This window comes from Halichoeres trimaculatus, unplaced genomic scaffold, assembly GCF_033239565.1.
Source record: "Halichoeres trimaculatus isolate MK-OKI-2021-1 unplaced genomic scaffold, fHalTri1.1 fHalTri1_scaffold_9, whole genome shotgun sequence".
Lineage (NCBI taxonomy): Eukaryota > Metazoa > Chordata > Actinopteri > Labriformes > Labridae > Halichoeres > Halichoeres trimaculatus.
This window is the reverse complement of record NW_027437188.1, coordinates 12560090-12587806: the sequence shown is the minus strand read 5'-3', so window position 1 is coordinate 12587806 and position 27717 is coordinate 12560090. Positions and strand designations below refer to the sequence as shown.

The 27717-nt window shown below is 42.3% G+C and overlaps 1 protein-coding gene across 2 annotated transcripts in view; it reads left to right on the top strand.

Moving 5' to 3' along the window:
• Positions 1–27717, top strand: part of LOC141797635 (seizure protein 6 homolog) — a 213183-nt gene that overhangs the window by 92209 nt on the left and 93257 nt on the right. For both annotated transcript variants that reach the window (XM_074679207.1, XM_074679206.1), the window contains exons 3-4: positions 2365–2880; positions 5737–5870. In XM_074679207.1, the coding sequence (XP_074535308.1) occupies positions 2365–2880; positions 5737–5870 (650 nt within the window). The remainder of the gene's footprint in view (positions 1–2364; positions 2881–5736; positions 5871–27717) is intronic.

Here is a 27717-nt window from a genome sequence, read left to right as displayed (position 1 = left end):
TGATTTATCACCGCCAAGTGTGCTCTGTTTTTTTCTTTTTTAACTCTTATTGTAAATTAATGTGATTACAGATCCATGTGTTTTATTTCTTAAAGGAGATCTGACTTTCTCCTCCGTCTCTTGCATTTCTCTCCCATAGATACAGCCCCATCTCACAGCATCTGTCATGTTTCACACACACACACGTCAGATTTAGTGGATCTGACAGAACACTCTGCTCACCTTGAGTGTGTACGTTTCCTCGGGGTAATGACACAGCTCCAGTCAGTCATTTAGGATTCTGTCTCATTCATTATTTTCTTGTAGATTTACCTGCTGATGTGTTGGTGAGTGAGGAGGAGGCCTGTGCGCGTGTTCTTGTGTATGTGTGTGTGAGAGGAGCTGCAGGGTGTGAAGAGGCATAGCTACAATAAAGCCTGATTGTTTGAAGCAGATAGCTATTAGGCGGCAGAGAGTGGGAGCCATTATGGTGGAAATGAAGCATTGTTAAGGAAACATAAGACTTCCCTGGGAGGATGATAGCCTCCTGAAGGGGCTCCGATTAGATCTCACAGGTGCACTTGGGAGGGGAGCACTGATCATTACACTGGGAGAATTACTGCGCCTCATCAAATCTCCTCAGGAATGAATATTAACTCTTATTACGAGGAGGGAAGGAGCCACTGATGTGAGCAATTTACGGGAATTGTTTGGGTTGTACCGCTCGGCTTCCTACAAGAAGTTTTCAGTCTGACTCGCAGTGGCGTGTGAGAGAAGGAGAAAGAAGAAGTGTCGATAGGAAATATGGAAAAACTCTGCTCTGAAAGATGGAGTTTGCTTTAGGGAGCAGAGTGAGTGAGCGTTTCTGTCTCCATGCAGAAGCAGCAGACAGGTTCTCTGTGCCTTCATGTCAGAGAGAAGAACAGTGGAGCGGAGCAGCGAACAGGGGGAGATAAAGAGGGTGACTGAATTTCAGATATATTCCCCGGCTATGAAGTTATACTTTCTGCTGTCAGAATCTCTGCAGCTCCTTGGAATAAAACATTTCAAGATGGATGAATCAGTGACAATATCAGAAAAGTGTTGTAGTGAAAATCTGAAAAACTGATGCTCTGCGCTCATAATATGCTCGGCTTAAAGTGGCATGTAATTGAAATAAACACAACGAGAAGCGAAAAATCTAATTATAGCAGAATCCTCAGTCTGTCCTTTTCACTCTTTCACTGACAGCAGCTGCTCAATCCAACAATACATCAGTCAAATAATGAGGAAGCAGAACCTGCAAGTCCAAAATATCAGTTTTTACAGAAATGCATGCTGTGCTAAGATGAGCTGATGGTAGATTTAATCATCTTTACTTGCATCCTCTAAAGCTGGACTACCAACCTAGGAGAGTGGGCGTCTTCTCTGAGAGTTTAAGGGCCTGAAGAACACCTGGTTCACTGTGTGATTTCATTTGTAGAGCCCCCATGTGCAACCTTTAAGGTTTTCTGCAGCAGGTTGTACCTGACTACTGCTTAAAAGCTGCAGGAAACGTTCATATGCAAATGCACAAAGGATGAAAGAATTAGCTTTTTGTGCACGTCACTTTGTAGTTTTGAAATGTTGGACTGCAGGTGCTTTTTAGAAATCAATGCCATAAAGAATACATGCAGCTACTGGAAATATTCATATTAGAACATTCGCCCCCCTGTGAGATCCACAGATATATAAGATCACACAGGCTTGTGCATTTCTCCCTCTGGTACGCGATAATCTTATCATATCCTGTTTTCCCTGCATGTTCAGGATTAGAAGAAGAATAACCATGTGTCGTTTTTCTTGTGTGAATGATGCAGCACAAACTGATAAGGATTTAAGCCCAGCCTCTGGTGTTCCTTCACTTTGGGTTTAATGCAGATGAATAAACGGAGGCTGTTGGATAAATAAACCACAAAACATGAGTTTGATTTTTAAGCTTTTCAGGGACATAAAGCGGCAAAATAAGTGTCATGAGAGATGATGAAGATCACTCTCTTAAACAGTTTATGACACCCTTACAGAAAGTGTAAAGAGAGGAGGTGGCATGTTGAGGTAAAAGAGGTTCGATTTTGGCTCGATTCTGCAGTTTTTGCACCTTGATATTTCTGGCGTGCAGGTTTGTTGGCTCCTCGTGTTGCAGAGACATGTTGTTGCACCGGCTGGTTGCTTGCTGTAGCAGCATTCCCCATCATTAACCATTGTAAATGTGTTTGGCAGAGTGTTAAATGTCTGCGGATGGAGAAATTTGGAGCCAGAGCAGGAGAGTGAAGCCAGGAACCTCTGCACCTGCACGGCCAACTGATTATTGAGTCCGCAGGATGAATCAATCCCCTGAAATCTCTTATTCTCTTTCATTCTCTGCAGCCTCAGAGGATGGGCTCTCCATCACCCCAGGGGTCCCTCAGGAGAGTGCAGCGGGCCTCTTCCCCACTACCCAGGATTCAGGAGGGAGGCCCCCAGTGGTCACCACTGCAGCACCGGTGAATGTCCCAAACCACCATCCGGACTACAGGAATTCCCCCCAACACCCAGCCCCGAGAGGTCAGCTCAACTACTTTGAGGACAGTGGGGGATCCAGCTCCAAGCTTGGCTTCTCCATCCCCCCACCTGGACCTCCACGTGATGAGAAGGCCTCAGACGAGAGTCCTGAAAGCTCCAACCTGCAAACATCAGCACCCACGTCTCAGTCCAGCACGGTTTCAAAGCATCCTGAACCTGCTGGGACGACACCAGCTCCTGCTCTAGCTACAAGAGAGGAGGACAGGGTGAAGAAGGACCAACCCGGACCTCATCAGGCCGTGAGGTCAGGAAGGGATGAAGAGGATACGACTACAACCACCATCACCACGACCACCATCATCACCACCATGCAGAGCCCAGGTAAGAGCACAGTCAGTGTAATCCTGTGGAAACAAAGTGCTGTTTGTTCTTCACGCAGAATGCTTTTAAGTTTGTGTTTGTTTTTAGATATGAAGATGAATCAAATGTGAGTCCTTGAAGCAACATTTCATGTTATTTTTAGTAAGGTTATACGAGGGTAGGTGAGCTGATCTTGAAATGAGTTAAGATTAGAGACGTGCTTCAGTTTAGAAAATATAACCTCTGAGGAAAGGTTTTTTTTATTGAAAGTCAAGGAAGATAAAATATTCAGAAAACAGCTTTGAGTGTATTTAAATAGTTACTCTAGCAGAATGTTTTTGACCTTCAAAGCTCTTAATCAGCTAGTCAAAGCTTTGCAGTCTACAATCAAGTTTCTGGATCTACAGCGAGAGATTTCTGCAGACTTCTGGCACAATGCTCAGTTTCGGGTCAAAAAAATTAAGATTATCATCCCTTTAGGTTCAGAAATATTTATTATTTTCATTTTTTGTTAATCTAATCTTATGTGAATTGTTGCTCTTTAGCTAGTTACTAATAGAATCAAACCAATCTTTAAATATTTAAATTCTGTAATCAGAGCAGACGAGCGTCTAAGCTGCTGTGTGGCTCAGTTTCGCCTCAGTAATCCTCTCTCCAGTGAGGACAGGTTGTTTTCCTCTCCTGAGTGCTCCCCTGCTGTCTTCACACCCTGCACTAATATCTCTTCTATTTGCATCTCTCACGAACACACAGCCATGGGGCTGAACTAAATTACAGCAGCATCAGTGCATCACTAACCCTTAATCAAGAGGTCCAAACAGGGACGGCAGCCTAACACCCTGAGAGAGTGGCTTATGAAGAGGCAGGATGAGCAAAATAAATATCAGGGCGGTGATTTCTCAGAGGATGCAGCGGGTCACAGAGAGCAAGAGGATGATTAACCAGCTCATCTGTGTGCAGGGTGACGGCGGGTCAAAATACAGAGAAACAGGACTGAGACACAGACTGAGAGCACTGTAACAGACAGACAGCACTGAAACTCAGTCTAAAAGAAAACCCTCAGGCAGAAGTCACACAAATCTGAACAGTAACAGAAAATCTGGAAGATGCATCAGAAAGAAAGGTCTTTAACAATAAGTTGAAGGCACTCAAAGTTGTGATACAGACAGGTAAGACTGCAACAAAAACAGGTCAGACTTTAACACAGACATGCAAGGTTCAAACAAAGACTACAAAACTCAAACAGAATGTAAATGCAGACTTGAACATGGACAGAGAAGGATCTGACACGAGTAAACAGAGTCAAATCAGTTACAGACAGCACTTACTAAAACAGACAGGAACGACTAAGACACACACAATAGAGCTTACCATTTTTTGGTACTTCTGTGTGTGTTTATGTGGTAATAAATATTAATTTCTTTCCTAATAAAATCCATTTTTTGCTATTTAACATATTTGTTTTTTATTCATAATAGGAGGGTAAAACAGACAGTTAAGAGAGTTAATCAGACGGCTAAGAGAGTTAAACAGACAGGTAAGAGAGTTAAACAGACAGGTAAGACAGTTAAACAGACAGGTAAGACAGTTAAACAGACAGGTAAGACAGTTAAACAGACAGGTAAGAAGGTTAGACGGAAAGGTAAGAGAGTTAAACAGACAGGTAAGAGAGTTAAACAGACAGGTAAGACAGTTAAACAGACAGGTAAGAAGGTTAGACGGAAAGGTAAGAGAGTTAAACATACAGGTAAAAGGGTTAGACAGACAGGTTGGACAGTTAAACAGACAGGTAAGAAGGTTAGACGGAAAGGTAAGAGAGTTAAACATACAGGTAAAAGGGTTAGACAGACAGGTTGGAGAGTAAAACAGACAGGTAGGAGGGCAAAACAGACAGGTAGGAAAGGTAAATCAGACAAGTAGGAGTGTACAACAGACAGGTAAGAGGGTAAAACAGACAGGTAGGAGGGTAACAGAGACATAGGAATTTTAAGATAGACAGGTAGGACAGTAAGACAGACAGGTAGGTCACAGGTTATGCTGCTGTAACTGGGCTGCAGTGATAATTCTGGAGTGGACGCCCCCTGAGGTGAGGAGCTGAAGGGACACAGGCAGGCAGGATGTTCTTCTTCAGAAAAGTTTACTTTTCAGCTCAGAGAGCGATGGAGAGAGGGGGAATGGAGGGTGAGGGGTAGAGGTGGTGGAGCAGAAACCCCCTGAAGGCCATAGTGAAATATTCTGTCCTCAGCCGTCCCATCTCAGGGCTGAGCTGCTCAGAGAGGCAGGAAACCTTCAAACTCAGCCTGACAGATCGTCTCTGAGTGTTTGGAGCAGCACAGGAGTCAGGACTGAACTGGGAAAATTGTGGGAGAGAAACCTTACATATGAATACCTGAATGCAGCATGTCAGCTGTGTACACAGTGCAGGGTTTCAAAATAAAGATCTTAAGTGGACATTTCATGAGGTTTGGCTGTGCAACTACAATTACAATCTCAGCATCTTTATCTGCAGGAGTTGGCTGTGAATTATGTCTAAATGTTGCTCTTTATGTTTTCTCTCTTTGTGGATCTGTCATGTCACTGGCTGAGCTGACAGTCCGCAGAAAGGCATGGGCTGTGCTTATGGAGCTCTCGGCTCAATCTCGGGAAACAAATAATCATGCAGTCGTACAGTAAATACGGTCTGTGTGCAGGCAGCGGCAAAAAAAAACAACTTTTATATGTAATCTATAATTTGTACTGCCTTTAAAAGCTTTCTGTGTAGAATTAAAGGTTTGTCTGAAGATGGAGTGACAGCAGAAACCTAAGAATTACAATCAGGAACAACGTCTTAATTTGGATCCTGCTGAATCACATCCATATTGTTGCTCCTTTCTTTAGTTCCCTGCCAGCTGAACCTGACCGGTCCTGAAGGGTACATCGAGGCTCCGCCACAGTCCAGCTCTGCTTTCCACTCCACCATGGACTGCAGCTACATCATCACTGTGTATATGGGCTATGGGGTGGAGGTCCAGGTAAGAGACACTTTGAAACACTTGTTGGTCCCCTCATACTTTGCTGAAAAGAAAAACTACTTCATACATTTTCTGGAGCCTTTTTGAGTGGAGTTTGCATGTTCTCTCTGTGCATTTGTGATTCTCTCCAGTCTATCGTGGTGTGCTGGTGTTTGGTTACGTAGGTGCTGGATGCAAAAATGCTCCCTAATACATTTTTAGGTCACACAGTTTAAATTTAGGAGCATATGCACCCATGAGGGTTGCAGCTTTGAGCTCTAATATGTCAGGTAACTTGATGTTTTGCTGTTTAAAATGCAGTCAATCCGAACTCTAAGATCTATGACCCATATGTGAGTCATGATCATGTTTATATGCATGCAGTATTCATATGTACTTGATCACATGATTAAATGGATTGCTGTCTCCTGCAGAGCGACATCATAATCAATAGTGCGCCCCATGCCAGCCTCAGTGTTATTTATACAGACACCATGTTGTTTCCTCGGAGCATGTAACGGCCATGGACTCACAGAGACACAATGTCCATTTGTGTCCAAATCACTGTCCCTGTAAAAACAGGCAGCGTGGTGTGGGCCCATTGTCAGATGGACGGCTTCAATTAGCATTTAAATTTTTCATCAACAATGGTGCCGCAGCCATCTCTGTGCAGCCGAGCGGAGATATACAGCTTACACAGCAGCTGCTCTGACAGCACAGCAATTCACTGTTCATTTCAGAGCGGCAGCTCCATTATGTCTGCGCTCCCTGCTGCCATATGTTTGGCTTTTATAAGAGGATTTCTCCAGGAGGACGTCACAGATACACTGAAAAAGCTTTTATAGGCCGACCAATTGTGGAGCAGCAGCTTATGTTTTCACACATGTATGACATGATGAAGGGATTTGGATTATGAGTCACTCGGGGCGATTTTCTCATATATCGATTATTTTTAGTTCATCAGAAGATTTCTGTCCATAATGCCAGAAGAAGTCAATCCATTCTTAAAACGCTGTGAACATAACATCGATTGAACGTCTCATCTGTGTCCCTAGAGAACACTAAAAGCTGCTCTGCTCTGAGTGATCACAAACACGATTGATTGGATTTTGGTCGTATGAGGGATCTGTGGAGCGCTGAGGCCTCAGAGCCTGCAGGTCAGCGTTCAGACGCTTTATAGCAGAGATGGTGCGTTTAATCAGCAATCACCTGACATTCATTTTCACCTGAATCTCTCCTCAAGGATCAGTGAGGAGTTTTTATGCTGTGAAATGACCCTGACGTGACAAACAAGACTTTCCTGGACGGGTCACATGACTGGAGGCCCGTAGCTCAATCTGATGTCTTGGCAGCAAATCTGTTTTGTGATGCTGTTGATGGTTTTGGTGTGGTTGTGAATACCCTGATGCAGGCGCCTCTCCTTAAGGCACACCATATTGCATTCCCCACTTCTGGCTAGTCCTGTTAGCTCCTCTGTCTTATTTAGCACAGATCTCACATTGAGGCACAGCTTTTATCGAAAGCCTCCATCATCTTGCTCCAGCTCCCTTCCCTCCTGGTCTCGTCTGCATCCCTGTGTGTCTCAAAACTGGAGAGTTCTGCAGGAATCTTTGGGCAATGAGCTGCCCGGCTTCAGAGCCAACTGCTGAGCACAGTGTAAACATAGCATCGACAACAGCAGAGAGTTTAAGTCTGAGAAACAATCAACAGCTCTCTGCAAAGTCATGCCCAGGGAAGGAAAAGCATCCCAATGTGAATACCAGAGAAAAATCTGACACATTTAGTAAAAAAAAGGGTAAAATGATAAGGTAACAGGCTAGAGACGAGGCTCATGCATGGGTGCTATAAAATGAATTACAATAACTGGCTTTGCTGCTGTCTGTAGGCACAATAACATGACTCTCTATTTAGCTTTGGTCTTTGGAACAAACGTATTAAGATTGAAGAAAATAAGAAGAGGTTTAACGGTTTATTTGGGTTATTGTAGATTCTCCTGCACAGATCACAGATGTTGACAGAAGTCGTCCTGCCAGAGCGTTGACCTGTTAGGAAAGCCACAGGAGAGGAGAGGGAGGGTTTATTTCAGGCTAATTGAAAAGGAAGACTGCTGTCCTTCATGGTGGTTAAGTTGCCAATAACCACGCTGAATAATTTCCCTGTGGACTCCAGGTTTGTCACAGTAGATGACTCCACTGACATTAGAGCTGAGAGTCTACCTGTGCTGCCTGCTGACACACGTCCCACATGTTTGGTGGTTAGACACCAAACGAGACGAAGAGAAAAAGGATGCTGGAGTTACGTCTGAAAGAAGAGTGAAATGATACTCCTATTTTCATTTTGAAACCAGTATGCATCCTGATCTTGTCTTAAAATCTAATGTAGTAAAACATACGGAATAAGTCTGAGGTATACGCTCACAGGCCACTTTATTAAGCACACCTGTCAAACTGCTTGTTAACACATATTTCCAATCACATGGCAGCAACTTAATGCATTTAGGCATGAAGACATGGTCAAGACGATCTGCTGCAGTTCAAACCAATGCCAGAGGTCAGTAACTCAAATAACCACTGGTTACAACCGAGGTCTGCAGAAGAGCATCTCTGAACACACAACACGTCCAACCTTGAGGCAGATGGGCTACAGCAGCAGAAGACCACACCGGGTGACCCTCCTGTCAGCTAAGAGCAGGAAACTGAGGCTACAATTCACACAGCAACACCAAAACTGGACAATAGAAGATTGGAAAAACGTTGCCTGGTCTGATGAGTCTGGATTTCTGCTCCACATTCAGATGGTAGGGTCAGAATTTGGTGTCAACAACATGAAAGCATGGATCCATCCTGCCTTGTATCAACGGTTCAGGCTGCTGCTGCTGGTGTGATGGTGTGGGGGATATTTTCTTGGCTCACTTTGGGCCCCTTAGTACCAACCGAGCATGGTTTAAAGTCCACAGCCTACCTGAGTATTGTTGCTGACCATGTCCATCCCTTTATGAGCAGTGTACCCATCTTCTGATGGCTACTTCCAGCAGGATAACGCTCCATGTCATAAAGCTGGAATCATCTCAGACTGGTTTCTTCAACATGACAATGAGTTCCCTGTATTCAAATGTCCTCCACAGTCCCCAGATCTCGATCCAATAGAGCACCTTTGGGATGTGGTGGAACGGGAGATTCTCATCATGGATGTTCAGCCGACAAATCTGCAGCAACTGTGTGATGCTATCATGTCAATATGGACCAAACTCTCTGAGGAATGTTACTCCTTGTTGAATCTATGCCACAAAGAATTAAGGCAGTCCTGAAGGCAAGAGGGGGTCCAACCCGGGACTAGCAAGGTGTACCTGAAAAAGTGGCTGATGAGTATTTATTGTTCTTCCTCAAAGAAAGGTCGTGTTTTGATCTGTAGAGATGTTATTTTGAGCTTTAACATATGTTAGAAAACTTGGTGTTTTACCCCCACCTTGTTTCCTCGTGTTCCTTATGATGATAAGGGAGGACGAAGGACGACTCTGTTTCCAATTTGATACTGAGATTTATTGATTACAAGTCGAAAAATGTGCAACAGATCTGTGGTTCTTTTTACCTCTCCCTCAGATTCTCTAGGTACAAGAACAATCTAATCTCTCCTTAGAACCATAAATATATGATGGCCCCACCTACTTTAGACATGTCATATCCTAGTCTGAGATGTCTTCTTCTGGTATGCTGCTCGTTCACAATGATATTGTTCTTACAGGGCACAGCAACATCGTTAGGTTACCTAGAAAGGAATTATTTCATACACATACAGACACTTGCAGAGCATGCACTCATGACCTTTGTAAAGATAAACCTTTAAGTTCCTCTATTCTGTGTCTGTGTTCCTTGAAACCCCAGTTTCACTTACGCAGTTGAACTTCCTGTTATTTATCTACATCTGCAACCCATGCTCACTGATGTTAAAACTGAAAGCACATCATTTATCTGAAAAACACACACACTCACAAGATTTCTTTTTTGTCACAGCTCTGAGCTAAATTCCTCATATTAAGACTTTTATTTCTTTTTATTTCTACGTGATCTGTAGTCTCAGGAGCTTAAAACCATCTATAAAGAAACTTGTTAATTCATGACCGCATATGAGCACATTTTTATAATATTTAAGCAAAGCACATATACACAAGCTAAATATTCTAACACATAATTCCACACAAGATTTGATTTTCCTGCCCTTTATGTCATTTAATTAAAATGGTTTGTCTCCATCTTAAATTCCTGAAATCCCAGCCACCTCCACACCTGTAGAGGTGGCTTTTAGGGCTAAAGCCTGGCTTCAAAAGCTGCTGCGAGAAAGAGAGAAATCAGTCTGACTTGTTACATTACAACTTAATTTAGATCATGCTCTAACTGTCTTTTTTTTTTCTTTCTGATAATAATTATTTTCCATAAACACACTTTTTGTTGGAATCCTTATGAAGGATTCCAACATTTCGAATCAGGACACAGCCGCAGTAAATCTTGAATCTTCTGAAACCTGAACCTCATTTCCTTTGCATATGTCCTGCCTGTGCCTGTAAACCAGCGTGCAGCCAGCAGGAAAAGCTCTGCAGATGTCCAAAGTCACCTCCACAAATGTGTTTGGCCTGGAGACGGTGGCAGGCGCTCCGAATGATTACAGCCATTCTATCCACTCCAGGGCATTCAGCGCCGTTTTGAAGCGTCTGACCTTTTTGCTGAGGCTTATGTGATGATTTAAGTAGCGCCCTTGTCTCTACCTGAAAACCACCTCATCCACATGATTAACTCCAAGAGCTTTGCTTCCTGCTGCTCATAAAATATACAATGGCCATTACGCCGCTGACCTTCCAGATGCCTGGCCTAATATATTTAGGATAAAAAATGAATATGTGGTTGCAAATCATCGGCGATGATGTCTCCCAGCTGCTTCCTGTCTCAGATTGAGAGAGGAGAGGAAATAAAAGGAGGGAAATGTCAGAGAGATAGAGAGCAAAGAGAGGAGGAGAAGAGAGGGGAGGTGAAAAAGGCACGACAGAAGAACATATAAAAACAGGATGAGAGTGAGGGCGCAGATTTACGGTCAGAGAAGAGCTGATTCATCAGTTCCCAGAGGGAAGGCTGAAACATGTCTGTTAAGCTAATTTTTCTGTGAAAGTCAGTCACTCTGGTGATTAAAAAGACCAAAAGGTAACTGAGTCATTAGATGGCCCCTAACTCAGGACTTAAGCCTGGCTCATACTTCTGGTTCATACATGACGTCTCCTTTCTTCTTTACATGCATTGCAGTAAGTTTCAATGCTACCTAATATCATAAGCTCATTAAATATGCTGGTGACTAGACATTCAGGTGAAATTTTGAAGAGCAACACAGTCACTCAGACACTATAAATAAAACCGGACCTTAAAGAGGGGTAATGTGCTTTTATTTTAGTCATTATTCCGTCTCTTTGGTGCCCCTGTACTATCTTTACATGATTTGCAGCTACAGAAAACAACAACCAAACAGGATTTTTCTCTTTCTGGGTTTTTCTCTTTTCTTTTTTTTCTTTTTTTTTTTTTTTTTTTTTTTTAATTTTGTGGCCCAAATACACTAGATGAACACCTCTACATCCGGCTTTGCTCCATTGCATGCTGACTGCCTACGTCGACTTACACTGACTACATGTTCAGTCCGACACCTTGCATGGCTGACTGACAGCTGGAGTCATGAGACCGGGCAGCTCCATTGGTAATCCTCTCTTTATTCATGTTGGGTTGTAAAACCTCAAACCTGTTGACTTCTGAGCACGACCAAATGATGATCTGGTGCTACTTGGAGAACAGAGCTTTCAGATCAGTTTACAGATGGATTCAGGGATTTTTAAAACATGAAAACGAAGAGGATTGAAAATATGCATGTTTAGAAAAATGTTCCAACTTTAAGTTAGAAAGATGGAAAGCTTACATCTGGGTGTGAGAACAAGTTTCTACATCCATGCACCCAAACTTTGTCTGGCCTTGTTCCTGGTGTAAACTCTGGAGTCAGGGTGAGCTGGTGTGTGAACGGAGCAGGTATCAGTCTGGAACGTTCATGGAGCGTGAGTTCAGAGGTGATGATGTTCACGTTCTGCTGAGTTTCTCTGCTTGACATTCTGCTCTGCTCGCCTCGGTTGTCTGTGTCATGTTTTCTTCCTCTGGCTCAACAAAACATTTGTGAGTCAGTGTTATGAGTTTTTGGGGAGTGACCTACTCTAAGCATTAGTGAGTTCTGTCGGGGTTAGAGATTAGTAACTATTACCTGTTGAACATGTTGGGGGCAGACATGAACATCAAAGCAAAACAAACACAACCTCAGATGAAGAAACGGTTACTCTTTCACAAAAGACCTGACAGATGACAAACAGCGGAGAGAAGAAAGAGAGCGGGAAGAGAAAGGGGAGACAAGCAGAAATGGAAGGATGAGAGGGTCAGCAGATAAAAGAAAGGAATATGAGTCAGGAAGAGAAGATAAAAGGAGCAGAGAAGAGGAGGAGGGGAAAAGGAGGTGATAAGCAGACTTTACACCTGAGATAAAATAAATGCCGTCCTCTCTCATCCTCCGTTTACTTTCATTATCAGAAACGACTCCCGTGTCCGGATGTTGCAGAGCGGCGGCAGTTAATTAATTGCTCATGGATTATCTGTCCTCTGCTTTTGTTTGTTTACGGACCTCTCTTAAAGTGCCGCGGCTAAAATGTCTTATCAGCTTCTCTTAAGTAAATTGAAAAGGCCTTCCTCGGCAGGGAGACAGATGGAAACAGACGTTGAATTTGAATCATACGCTGGACGTGCATCAAAGATGTCGGGTGGATTTGGGAGGTCAGTGAGAGCTTTGACTCTCAGGGTTTGGCTTTTAATTTGTTTTATCAGGTAATCTGGCTCATTAATCTACCTGAGGGTCTTTACTAACGCCAGAGGATCACAGCGGACTAATTTGATCATCTTCATGTACAAGATAAGCCAGATTTTAACCCAATGTCAGACTTTGATTAAAGAGATTATTAGCTGAGTCTGGGCCTATACCAGATACAAACCCCCTCTTTAAAATTCTGCAGCTGGAGCTGTAAAGGAAAGTTCTGTGGTTTTTATACCAGATCAAGATATTACAAAAATTCAAACACAAATATAAAGATTTTTTTGAACCTCATGAGTTAAATTTCTTTACAGAGAATTCAGGAACCTAGCTTAATCTACAACACAGCGTCTGCATCCTTACTTTTGTTTAATGTGATGCCAGTTTTTAGCAATTCTAAGGATGCAATTTTTTCACTCAAATAATAATAATAATAATACCAAATCAGTTTTTTTATCTGATAACCATGTCATAAAGACAGGAATTGCTGAAAAGATTTAATAGTTGTACAAGCGGCGTGAGGGTGTAACTTCCAAAAATGCACTTATGATCTAAATGCCAAAAATTTGTGTATTTAATATTGCATTTAATTCACAAATTAAAAACTGGATAAAAAAAACTTAGAATATCAGTAATTGTTGGTGTTTCAATGTCAAGTGTGACTCTATTAACTAGTGACCCTTGGCCAACAACAGTCACTGACACGTTTGACTCAGCGGTTAGCAGTTATCACAGTCACTCTTAACTCCAAAACACCAGTTGCTGCTCTTGAACAATCTGGGCCCGTATGCACTTTCAGTCGTTAAACAAACAGGACAATTAGTCTTAACGTAATGTTATAGAACGGTCCGTTTGGCTGCAGTGTCAGCTGAATGAACGACTGCAAATAATCTGGCAGTTTAGTAATTACACTATGAAAGAGACGCAGGTGCAGATTGCGTAAAAAAAAAATCAAATTGGGCATGTCTACCAGCTGCACCTCTACAATGACAGCAGTAACGGTGTGACCGAGAGAAGATCAAGGACAACATTTTTCAGTAGGAGCAATGGGGATCATATTACAAGAATACACCAACAGCTGTTATCACTGAGTCAATCAGGTAAACAAAGAGAAAGAGAAAGTTTGGCAACTTGAACAGAGTAAATGTGTGTGGTGTTTCTAAGCGCACAGTAGAAAACCTCAAAAATAAAATAAGCAAAGGAACAAGTGCTGTAGCAATACCCCAGTATCTCGATGACTAACTCTTGAAGCTGTTTATGAACTCCAACATTTCACCACACACACACGTTGGAGGGACTGAGACGTAGCAAGGCAAATATCGAAACTATCATGTCAAACTTGTCGGGACTTCAACTGCTCTCCTTATCTCATCTGTTCACCTAAAAAATGTTGTCTCTCCTAAATCTGAATTTGCTGTATGGCTACACATTGCCACTTTTCCAAAGGATCGTCCACTGCCTTTGTTTAATTCGTCTCAAACTGTAACGCATCACGTGATGTCTGCCTTTAAACAGCCAAACAGGTGCTGTAATCCTGCCATTAGCACCTGCAATGGTGTGGTATACCTCCATTAAATCTAACGCCCGTTTGGTCGTTGACCTGGCTCATGCAAACCGCTAATCAACTTTTTTTTTGCTGTTAGTACAAACAGTCCATTTTCCTTGCTAATGGCTTGTCGTGTGAACGGGCCCAGAACTTGATAGAGGCTGACTCAGTGGCTAAGTATCGTTTTTGGACACAGAATAACTGGAAATTTTTATGCTGCTTACAGTACATTTAAAAGAGGCTAACTCATTTGAATGAATGGAGCTAATGGAGCTTGCATTGCCAGAATGCATGCGCATATTTGATGACGTGAATCCTGTTTTTACGAGGTAGTATCTTGTAAAAACAGGCAAATCATAAAATAGATTAATTCCTGTTTTTATGAGATAGTTATCTTTTAAAAAAAAGGGATTTATTTTTATTGTTTAAATTAACTTATTTTTTTAAGTGAGCTATACATTTTTAAAAATTACATAAACATTACAGTCGTAGGTTTTGAAACAGCTCCTCTTTGATCTTTATTTGAGGTTTATTAAAAAATCAACTCTTTCTGCCCGAGCATTTTCACCTTGATTGGAGACTTAAACTGTAAGATTATCATCTTTCTGTCTCACCCAGCTCACTTCCTGATCTTCTGAAATGTTAGTTTTGCTAGCATGCTAATTTGAGGTACAGTCATTTCCATGGTACAGCTTGAAAAGTCTTAACGAAGTCTCAACGAAGTCTCTTGATTATTATTTTATAAGAGCCGCTTTATCTGCAGCCTTCTGAGCTCATACTGACTGTGTGCTCCTTTCTGTAGAGCTTCATACACAGTGAGCTGTTTAACTAGCAGTACTCAAGGTGGATGATTGGATTCGGTGGTGTTAGGCTCGTGACTGAAGAGCTCTACATGTTTGAACTTCTCTAAAGTCAGCGGGGAATCATGTTCGCTGGACGTTTAAGTCTTTAACTCAGAGGATGAAGGTTTAAATCGAACACTTCGCGTGTTCTCCAGGGCTCTGCCATCCTTGCTGTCTGAAACGATGACTGTGTGCCCATCTGAGTCTGTTTGGGGAAAAACATCTTGGAGTGAAAAAAGGTAATTTCTTATTCCAGTAGATTCATATACCTCTTTACTGTGCAGCTCCTCAGGGTCTAAGTGTTGAACTCTGGGTGTGTGAACGTGAACCGGGCTGCTCTCAGAGTGAGTGCACAGTGCTGCAGGTGAAGGAGAAAAGAGAGTTCATCACCTGGGCCAGGCAGGCAGCCCTCAGGTGAGCTCTGTTCAATCTCCTCTGCTTCACCCAGCCACGCTCTCCTCAAACGCCAAGGAACTCTGGAGCTGCAACTCTTATCCAAGGACGTAATAAGAGCTGGTGGCACCGCGAGGACTGAATTACATCTGATGGCTGAGGGCTGTGCAGGAATGTAAAAATAAAACAGCATTCCAGCAGCCAGGTTTCTCTTTTCCACTTACTGATAATGAAAGTCTGCACACACAGAAACATCTTTCATGAGGGTGGAGACAGTCCATCACACTCTTTCACAGGTTGTTGCCATAGCAGCAACCTGTTAATAAAAGCAGAATGATCATGAAGGTGAGATATTTATGGAGCCTGTTCAGGAGTCTTGACCACGGACTGAGTTTCACAGACTGTGTCTGAAAGACCTTAACGAACCAGCGCTTTGTTACCTTCACGTCTGCTTCAGAGCTGATGATATTTTACCTCTCAAAGCTGTCTGAACTCGACAACATTGCTTCAGTAACATCAAAAGAGCAGGGCCGTGTCTAGAATTTCTTTTCTAGGGGGGGGCAGGTAGGGGCACAGACTATAGAAAAGTGGCACTCTGAATAAACTTTTTTTTTTTAATGCCGTACAAAGATTGTGATACAAGCAGTGTACTAAAGTATGAATAAATTTATTTGCAACAAATAAAACATGCCGTATGTATTAGACAGTGCCCGAACTGGAACAGGAGTTGATCAGCCCTGAACAGGAAAAACAAGGAGTTACAACTGTAGACAGTCAGTATGGGGAGCTCAGGATCTTTTGGCTTCACTTTAATGATTAATGACTCAAAATGTGGTCAGCTATCAGCCCTAAGTTGATGAGAGGTGTCTTGGAAGGACAGTTCATTTTAATTTTTAAGTCATATTGTAAGAGTTTATTGTCAACAGCTGTGTGTTGCCCATAGAGCAATCATAGTCAACCCATTTGTTGATAAAGCAGGAGAAAAACTTGAATAGAAGCTACGCTATCAGTTGCTGCAGACCATAGACTGTAAAAAAAAATGTGCGTCGTCTTGCTCGAAGTGAGGTCTCCACAAAAACTGCTCCCCCTGGTGGCTGGCTGCAGTACAGGTTAAAAAAATCCGTCTTTCCAGCCATTCCAGATGGGCTGGAAAGCAATAATTGACAGCTGCCGTTCTCGTATATTTTTTTTCAGGGATTGTAAAATATGTCGAGAGGTAGAGTCAAGAAGTGATTAGACTCTCGGAAGAAAAAAAAAAAAATACTTCTGTCACCCAGCTCTACTCAGATTCTCCCAGAATCCCTCATTGGCTCAGAGCCGCACTGTCCACTCTATATACAGTCTATGCTGCAGACGGGTCAGCGCTAAAAAGGAACTCAATACATTTACATGCATGCAGTGGTCCAACTAAGGTCGCAGCTTGATCGTAAAGTCACAGCAGTGGATCTGGTCTTGTCTGTGTACACATGCAGAGAATAGAAGCAGAGAATACCCGCACCACTTAGATAGATGGCGCTGTGTCCTTTTGATAAGCTTAACAAACTAGTTTTGGTTCACCCAAAGAAGGTAGATTCTAACATTCTACCTACAATGGCTGAGATGGATGCAGCTGTAGGTCTTTGTTTCTTACACACTATGCGTGTATGCATGAATTACATAGTGTTTGTGTGACCCTTGGTCATGGTCATCTTCTTCCTCTTCTGGGTCAAATTTGCTCATGCTGAACCCTGAGGCAGAGACCTGCCAAGCCCTGCTGCATCCAACCCCAGTCCGATAGCAATAACATTATCTATGTGTGTCAGTCGAGCAATGCTTAGTCCGATCTCAGTCTGCCTAACCTGTTTACATTATAATGGTCTGATCTGGTGTTGATGAAGCTCAAAGTCTGTTTTCTTAAACTGCATGTAACAGTGCTGAGTGTAAGTTTAAGAAACTATAACCAAAACAGGGCACAGATGGCCTAGCAGTCTAGGTCTCACCCCATGAGGTTTGCCCCCTAGCAGGTGGACCTGGTTCAAATCCAGCCTGTGGCCTGTTTCCCACATGTCATTCTCCACTCTCACCCTGTTTCCTGCTCCATCCACTGTCCTCTTCTCTCTATTTAGAGGTACAAAAGCTTGAAAAATGACTTTAAAAACAAAACAAAAAAACTGTCTAGACATGGAGTTAAAAATACAGCAGGGAAAAAGTCAATTAAAATGAGTCAGAGAGCACTTTCTTTATATCAATTCAACATTTTAAAAAGACACAGCATATTCAGCAGACGCAGTAGAGTTTTCATTGGTTGTGTGGTTACATCTCACAGTTTTTATTCAACAAATCTACCTGTGAAATGTTGAACATACGTTGTTACACTTTGGTATTTCTGCAGATTAGGGGAATGAGATTTTAAAAAGTGTCTCAAAAACTCGGCCAATCTAGTTTGATGAAGTGAAAAAAAAAACAATCTGCTGATTAATTTCAGATTTTAGTAATCTCTTTCTATTAACAGGAACAGAATTCTTGAAGTATACATTTCTGTAAATATAGAATAAGGGCTTGTGTTTTTCTACAGCAATGCAATGACCAAAAAAAAAAAAAACATTTAGATTGTTTGCAAAGGTGACACCTCATGGTTTTCTGTCAGCAAAGAAAGCTTTTGGACTATTTAAATGTGATGCTGAAGTGTGCCTGAAGTGTCTCTCATGTGTTTAAAGGGGACCTGCCCTCCATTGACACTGCTGTAACTGTGACACCATGTGTTGTGATTACTTTGACAGTCTTGTTGTTTAATGAGAGCCTTCGTGGTGTCTGCAGCCCAAGCACGAATCCCCGCTGACCGTACAAAGACGAGAGCCAAGGCCAAACAGCAATCTCCCTGAAGAGAGCTCGAACAGATACAAACAAGAGTCAGCAAAGGTTCGGCCACGAATAGTGCAGGGTATCGACTGACCGATCAATACCCTCAACTGCTTTAGCTGAGCCAGACTCCACCTCAGTTCAATACGGCACAGTTCTATCTTCAGCCGCTGTCGGTGCTGATGGCAGAGATTGATTAGGAAGCATTCGTCAATGCTGAGACAGTTTCAGAGAGAGATGGCGAACACTCGGGTCCTGTGGGAGCAGCTGCTCCTTCATTCTCAGGTACTTTGGCTCATTTGCAACATGTGCAGGTCTCTCACAGGTTAACTCTCTCTGCTTTGGCTGTTTGCTTGTAATAATGAGCCGTCACTGTGTATTATGAGCTGTGGAGGCATTGGAGCGTGTTTCAGGCCTGCAGGTTTACGTGTCGTCACCCAGGCTAATAATCCAAGGCATGCTAAACGACAGAGGAGAGAAAGAGAAATGACACACTTAGAGGATACCTGCAGCAGAGGGTAATTAATTCAACCTAAGCTACACCCCAAAGCTACATTATGCATGAGCCTCATTAGCATAAACATGTGTCCCTCCACCCGACGGCTCCAGTGTTACTTTCTGCACCGTCAGAGGTCGACTCGGGTTTCCCTCAAAGAGTTAATTGCTATGGTTACACTTTGAAAAGAAAAGGCCTGTAGCTGCGAGCGAGTCTTTCTGTGCAGTACAGTAAAGGGCACACTTTATTTCTCATTCATTCTGCCGCTCTGTGTGTGTACAGCCGAGCATCCAGTTGTGAAAAGGAAAGCTGTTAAGTCATTGAAAGCTATTAGGGGCCTGCCAGCTCCTCTCTTCTGTTTTTTTTCTGCAGCTGCACCTCTACAATGTCAGCTCAGCCTTCTATAAGCTACATTTATATGCAGATATTCTGCGAATTCACGTGAAACGACTCTGCAGGGGGGCTGTGTCCACAGAGCGACCTTCATATATAGTGCTGTAAAGTGAGTGGGCGGAGTCTGACTTCATCAGCATCCTGTGTGTGTCACGTTTCAAAGTAACCCTCCAGAAGTTAACAACATGATGCATACCGTAATGTTGGACATGTTTAGAGGGTTTAATGTCTTGCTTTCATACAGGAGCCTTTGCTGTGTTTCCTGTTGCAGTTTGGTAGTTTCAAAGAACAACAGTTTAAAAATCCAGATTCCTTTTCTCAACATTTACAAAAAAAAAAAAACCTCTGGAAGTTAAACAGGAAGAGGCAGCATCTCCTCATTTAACAATAACCTGCAACAAAAGTAGGGCTGAAATTCACCTAAGCTCTTAGTACAAAAGAGAAAAATTAGTCAACTTTGACGAGATGCAAAATGTAAAAGTTTGTCTGCAATAAAAACTCAGACGCCTGCTTTCTCTGCTGATGTGGTGTTTGAATAGTGAAGGGACTTTCTGTAGAGGAGCTGTGACGTAAAGAGTCAGTGTTAGTGAGGTGGATGTTTGCAGCATGTTCTCTCATCTTCACAGGTATCATGTGCGGAAGGTCACCCCCTCCCTGCGCTCCACATCACTCAGAGATGACGATCTAATGAAGGATCCTCGCTCCGAGCTTGTGATGCCTTCAAGTGCATTCTGCCAAATAGCTATTAAAATATCCTCCAGTCTGTGATTGCCTTTCAGAGAGGAGGAAATTGGAGGAGGCGATAGATTGGGTTGCAGGATTAAAATGGTGGCGAGGTTGATTAGATAGCAGCAGCCTGTCAGGATCTCATTGACCAGAGGAGACGAGGTTCAGCCGCTCTCAGGACTGCAGGAGGAATGACTACATTTCCCTTTTTAATCAGAACTCTGTCGGTTTGTCTGTCTGTGTGGAGGGGTTTTATACGTCTGCAGGAGTTTCATCAGGATGCATTTGAACACATCATACAAAGGAGATCTATGAATCAGTCACAGTCAGAGATCTGAACCTGAGCAGGAGAGTGATGGAGCCGCTTTCCTCAGACACACAGAGGTTCACATTTATAAAGAATATATCATTTTCTGTCAGTTTTGTTGAAGTGAGCTTATGTTTCACTGACTCACTGACATTAAACACAACAATATTCCCATTTCAGTGAATATAAGTTCAAATGATGCAGAGTGAACTGCTCAGTCATTCTGTAAAAATATCATTTTGAGTGACACTTTTTTTTTTTTTTTTTTTTTTTTTTTTTTTTTACTGTTGAAGCCTTTTTTTAAAAGCATTTCTAGAGCTTACCTGTTCCTCTATGTCCAATGAAAAAAAAAGAATGAATACTAGAGTTTATCACTTCAAATATTAACACACATGCACACAGTTTTATTTTTCTTATGTATTAAAAAAAACATGAAAACTTTTTTTCAACAATTTTAACTTCAGTTTAATAGAATACTACAACTGACAATGCCTCCAAATGAAACTTAAAATAATTTAAAAAGAAAAACAATATATAATAGTTCACATTATTTATGAAGCGCTTTTCCATACACTAAAAAGAATCTTTACAGGGGATAGAACATATCCCCCATATCCCCATATCATATAAGACACTGAATTAAAAACATGAATAAAAGAAAAGCAAAGAATACATTTCAAACTAATGATACATTAAAAGCAATTTTAAAGTGATGGGTTTAGTGAGGGTTTTGAAAGTGGACAGCTTTGGCCAGTTTTAGATGTATGCTTTGAGGAGGAGGATTTAAAAATGGTGTTTGATGCTGAGCTACTGAAGGTTTTGGAGGACGGGGTAATGTGATCTCAAGAGCTGGTGTGGGTGAGCAGATCATGGTGGAGCTCTGGATCTATTGTGGTTTGATGAGTTTTTAGAAGGAAGGCCGTGGAAGATGCTAAGTGTTCAAGTTTGGAAGCGATAAAGGTGTGGATGAGGGTTTGGGTGGTGAAAGAAGAGAGAAATGGATGGGGACAGGCAATATTTCTCAAGTAGAAGAGGAAGTTTTGGTGATTGGTGATTTAGTTTTGATTGATGTGATGTTCCAGAGAGAGATGGAAGTCAAAAACGATACCAAAATTGTGGACATGTGAGGATGGGGGAGGAGAGAACACTGTCAATTGAGAGGTTGAAGTTTTTTCAGTCAAGCAGTTGGTCAGGGTGGAGAGGGTTGGAGCAGTGCTGGAATTGGTGGAGATACAAAGTTGGATGTCATCAGCATAGCTGTGGTAGCAAGGACCATGACCACAGATGATTTTATCGATGAATGTAGAGAATAAAGAGGAAGGGACCAAGCACCGTACCCTGGGGGATGCCATGGGTCAAGGGAGCAGCGGGAGAGGTACATTTGTTGATATGGATGAACTGGTTTCTGTCTGTGAGGTTTGATTTGATCTAGGAGAGTGCAGTGCTGGTGAAGTTAAGACTTGATTGAAATGATGAAAATGAAAATAGTTTCCAGTATATCAGGAATTTTTTTTGGTAACACTAGTGAAAAGCTCTTAAAAATGACACATTAATGGGCCCTTCAGGACAAGTTGGCCATTATCAGAGGTGTTTTATTATCATTTTGAAAACAGTTTTATGTGATAAAAACAAATGATAGAGGTTGCTTTTCTTTGCCACATCCTGGTAAAAGCTGAGGGGAGTTAAAATTGTTGTGTTTCTGAGAGAGGAGGAAAAAGTTGTCAAGTTTTCTCACAATGAATCCTGGACTCATGTGAAAAGTTTTTGCAACTGAAATAAACTTAAGAAATATGACAAATGAATCAGGGCTCCATTAATGCTGGCTTTTTATGGTCAGGCTGCAGACGCTTAACTCCAAGTGGAACTACCCTGAGTTGATTTAATTGACTCAAATCAGCTGTTATGAAACCGAAAATCTTTCGTTTTCTATCTCGAAGTAGATCAACTCAGAGTTCAGAATAAGACTCAGAGTTTGTTGAAACTGCTTTGTGAAACAGACCCCTGGTGTATTTGGGCTGTCATTAAGTTTCCAGCTCTTGATGATCCACCTTTCCCGTGGTAACAGACTGAGGATTTCAGATTTCAGCGGCTAATGGTGTTTTTGAACAAGTATCCTGATTCTGACTCTGCAGACATCCTTTATTGGATCGATGGAGCACAGTGCAAATTAACATCAAATGTTGTTCAGATGTTGAGGAAATGACGTCTGTGTTCCCAAAAACCTCTGTTTACTAAAATATCCTCATGCATCGACCGGGCAGATAAGAGGCCACTCAACCTTTCAGCCCCTGTTTCCTGGAACGAAGCTTCTGTTCTGTGCTTCAAACACTCTGATTAAAGAGGTGCAAATTCAAACATGCAGAAATATCCCAATGATGGATCTGAATTGGATTTTATAGACAAAAGAAATAGTGCATGTGTGAAAAACATGCAGCCATCTGAAAGCTGACCTTCCTCTGATGGTGCTAAATGAGTTTGTGAACAAACAAGATGAAGGTTTCTGTGCAGCTAAAAGATGCACAGAGAAAAGAGTAAGAGTATCAGATTCTAACCTCCATCTACCCCCTGCATATTAACTGACTGTACTTTGAAAACAAACCTTTACCTTTTTTGTCATCTAATAACTTTTTGTTTCTCAAATTTTCATTTATTCAATCATCAAGTGTGATGGATCTCTTTAGTGAGATTTTCTCCAAGATGCCTGATTTCTGCTGCTGCTAAAGTAAAACAAGTTTTAATTGACTGAACAACTGTTTGCAGAGCACAGCCTGCAGGTTGTTTCACCCACATCGCTCTCAACTCTGTAGCTCTGGTTTTAACTCTGAAGCTCTTTTGATCCATTAGGTGAGAACTTTCCTTCAGGCGTTTGTAATCATTCTGTCATCAGGATAAAACGAAATGATAAATTCTTCTTCTAAATGTGTTTTCATGTGAATAAAGAAGCCTGTGAGTTTCCTGAAGCAGCTCGTGTGAAGGCTGAGGAGAAGGAGGAGGAGGCTGGAGTCTCCAAAAAGCCGAGTGAAAAGTCAAGGGCATAAAGGAGAGTGGGTGTGTGTGCGCGTGTGTGAGTGAGTGTGTGTACCTGCCTTGCTCTCTGCAAGGTGTAAATGTTTATGCATGTGTGAGTGCTGGCAAGCACCAGTGTGTGTGTGTGTGTGTGTGTGTGTGTGTGTGTGTGTGTGTGTGTGTGTGTGTGTGTGTGTGTGTGTGTGTGTGTGTGTGTGTGTGTGTGTGTGTGTGTGTGTGTCTTTGAGTGGTGAATCAAAGGCCTTATGTGCAGGGCTGCACAGAGCTGATAGCTGACCCATCAAGCGTGGCCCACCTGAAGCAGAATAAAAAACACCCACATCAGAAAAGCCCCAGCAGAGAGAATTTCTAAAGTGCAGTGCTGCACTGTGCACATCTAAAAGGCCTACCTCAGCCATAAACACTCGCCTCAAATCCTCCGCCAACAATGAGCGCTTACAAAAGGCAGAGCTGAGGGCGCAAGAGAGGGAGAGCGCGAGGGAGGGGTGAAACAGGCCGGTGTCCTTCACTCTTCAATCTGCAGCTCTTTCATGCTCGAGGTGTGTACTTCCTGTCAGCGCACACTCGTCCCCTCTGTCGTCAGGAGAAGAGGCCAGAGTCTGCACTCGTCTGTCTGAGAAGATCTGAGTGCACGGTTTACTCCAACAAGAGCTGAGGAGCCAAGGAGCCAAGAAGCTGAGGCTCAGGACTGGGTTCAGAAAGATGAAAATAAATAAATTAATAAATTTTTGATAATCAACACAATGATGCCTGAAATACACCAGATACGTCTGCAGTGCGGCTGTTGCACTGCATCTTGACTACGTTTGTCAACTCACACCAGCTGTGTGTTCAGTCCGACAAGCTGCATGACTGACAGACAGCTGGAGTCACAGACTGAGGAGTTCCTGGGCTTCCGACTTCATTGATTAGTCTCTTTTCATTCATGTCGGGCTGTAAAACCTCAAATCTGTTGGCTCCTGGTCTGGCTCTGCTAATTATGTCAATTTATCTTTGTAGTCAAGCTAAATACAAACTGATTTAGACAGGGTTTGTTTTATTTTGAAAGTCACTGGCTGTTTTTGGGTATTTCCTGTTCATGACCTGCTTGACTTTTACTATGCTGAATTTATTTGTCCTAGCTCTGTGTTCGTCAAAAACAGGATGGCTGTGTATTACCTGCAACATGATGGACCAGCCACACAGACGTACTGCAACAGAACGAACCCTGTGTGAGTTGATCAAGCGGCAACCTCCGGTCTTAGAATATGAGACAATACTGAAGTGCTAAAATCTTCAGTTTTTCGAGTGTCTGCTTGAGGCTGGCTCTGGTAGTACTGGAAGTCACGTATACACCAAGCCAGAAAAAGTTGTTTTCATAGCAGAAATTAACATATTTACAGCCTGGTTCAAAAAACGTCTCCTATCTGAGTCACTAATTGTACTATCAGCACCCACTGTCCGGGGTGAATTTTTATCTAACTCGGCCATTCAGAGGATATTTAGATCACAAGCTCGCCCATTCAGAGGCATAGCTTAGGGTCACGTGACTGGCTGGCGCTTTATGGCTGTACACAAAGCCCTTGCCACTACCAACATGGCCACAATAGCTAATGTGCTACTTCCGTGTTTTATACAGTCTATGGAGTTGACTTGTGATTTGAATGAAACCTAGTTGATCTTTTTGCCGTAACTGAACAGAGACGTACTGCAGACACATCTGGTGTATTTTGGTCGTAAATCCAAAAAGCAGATTTTGCAGAAGATCTGATCGGTGCATAAAACCTGAGAGAAGCCTCACATCTGAATTAGTCCAGAAACAATGACTGAAATGTAAAATGCATATTTTTGTGGTTTCGTGAAACAGAAACGTAGCTGCAGGTGTTCAATAGGAGCACTGTCACGACCAGACTGATTTCCAAAAACTCCTTCTCTCACAGAGCTGATGGAAACACAGAGAATTTTACACACATCCACCTCTTGCCCCACTTTCTCTCTTTCGAGAGTTTGTGATTCAGAGGCGAAACAACCCCAATCAGTGTCGCTGCATGTTTTTCACACCTCGCCATGGTTGACAGGGACAAGAACAATCACAGCCAGATGACACAGTCACGGCTCTCACGCTGCAGAATTAAGTGCAACTCCATGTTTCCCTGCTCCCCCGGAGTGATGTGAAGTGAGGCTCCACATGGAAATCCTATAATTGGACTCTTTCAGGTCCTCAAAGGTTTTTATGAGGACTGTGTTCCTGCAAAGCCGAAGAGGAGAAAAAATAACCCTGACTGTCTCCTTCTGCACAGGTTAGGGCTTTATTCATGTTTCAGATTTCTGCAGTTTGACTCGAAAGAAAACAAAAACAGTGGACGAAAGCTCTAAATAGAAGTTTCTCTGCTTCTACCATTGTCTGACAGTTTTATTTATTTATTTATTTATTTATTTGATAATTTCTTAGGCTTTAGATATGGTCATGGACGCACAGGAGGAGCTGTTGAGATGTTTGGAAGTGTTATGAGCTAGGCCTGAAAGGTGAGTGCTTGTTTTGGTGACTGTTGTTGATATTTGGATGCTGGTTTTGCGAGTGAGCTTTGGACAAAGTATAATCATGAGCATAACTGGAGCCCAACAAAACCTCATACCTGTCAGTCCCAGGTGTCCCATGTTTGACTCTTCCCCTCTTCCACCCGCTCTGCAGCCCGGGCATTGTGCTCTGTTGGAGATTTGAAACCATAATTTGCTCGAGATCAGGCTTGATGGAGACCATAACCTCCTTGGAGAAATGGCTCAGAGGTGGACACAGTTCATTGATAGTTTAGCTGTTGATCTAATGATAAAGATGTTAACTTTGATTACAGTCAATCTGTTAATTCTCAAAATCCACCAAAGCTAGCGTTAAACTTTTTTGTTCCTATTAAGTTGCTTATCAATAAAAAAGTAAGCAAATATGCATTGTCCCGGAAATGAAATACATAAACAGATAAATTATCTTTAATCAACAAAAGATACTCTGTAGTACTCGGGAATACCACGCTTTTATGATTTTATAAGATGCCAATTTCTTCCGTGTCAAATTGAGCCAATACTTTTATTTGTTTAGTTTTTAAATTTAAATGTCACACTTGAAGGACATCTCACGTGACAGATGCTGTTCATTCAATAGCTTTAATTCGTATCACCTTTGGTGGCCTTTTAAATAAATAAACAACAAATAAATAAATGAAAATAGAAATCCACATAAATATTAAACAGTAAATGGTGGCTGATCAGAATTAACCCCCAACAGTCAACCGTGATTTTTGAGAACCAAAAACTCTGTTTCCAGGCTTATACATAAAAGGTTCCAAAATCTTCACTTTAGCCAGAATTTTCAGAAAACACAACTTTAGGTGACGTAAAACGGCAGTCTTGGGTGGTTGACAGGTCTCAACGTATTGGAATGGCCTTCACCGAAGTTTTACAAGAACGCTCACACCACCAGCTCAGCCATGCTGTCATTCTAGACTGACTGACTGCCAGCAGTGGGGGTTGTCCGTACACTACCTTGGTAGTGTAGTAGTCTGTCCTTGAATGAGTAGCGCGTAAGTATCGATATATCGATGCCTCAGATCAATTCTGTTGCATCTCCGCTTCACTCTCACCTCTCCAATAACAACCTTTATGAACAGCTCCAGTCTGGTTTTTGTTTCCATCATAGCACAGAAACAGCCCTTCTAATAATAACCAGTGACCTCCTGCTGGCAACTGATGCCAGACTTTTATCCATTCTCAGCTTTTGACACCATCTCCCATTCCATCCTCCTCCATAGACTGACACCCATTGGTTTATCAGCCACTCCCCTCAACTATTTTTCCCTTTTACCTCTCCAGCCACTCAGCTAAAAACATCACAATCTCTACCTTCCCTCCTCACCTCTGGTGTTCCCCAAGGATCTGTTCTTGGTCCCATCCTTTTCATAATCTATCTCCTCCCCCTTTGGTCACATTCTCCGTAGATACAAGGTTAATTTTCATTGCTATGCTGATGACACCCAGCTCTATGTTGCCACCAGCTCCTCCTCATCAACAAACCCAGCTGCACTCTTAGATCTTCATCTTCTGGCTTGTCCACCATGGGATCCAGAGCCTTCAGTCTCAGCTCCCCGTCTCTGGAACTCTCTCCCACCGGACATCCGTGATATTGAGTCATTGACTATTTTCAAATCCCACCTCAAAACCCATATATTCCGCCTGGCCTACTCAATCTGACTGTCCTCCATCCATCTTATCTTTGAAATCTATTTCTTTTTAAATTTTTATCCATTTTTCTTGTTTTAACTTTTGCTCTGCTTCAGCTGTCTGATCCATCTGAACATGCTAGAGCAGAGATTGGGTTGTTATTTGTCTCAGATAAACATCCTTAGTGTAGAAGGTCTTGATGATGGGATTCAGGTTCTTTTTACCAATCCAGATTA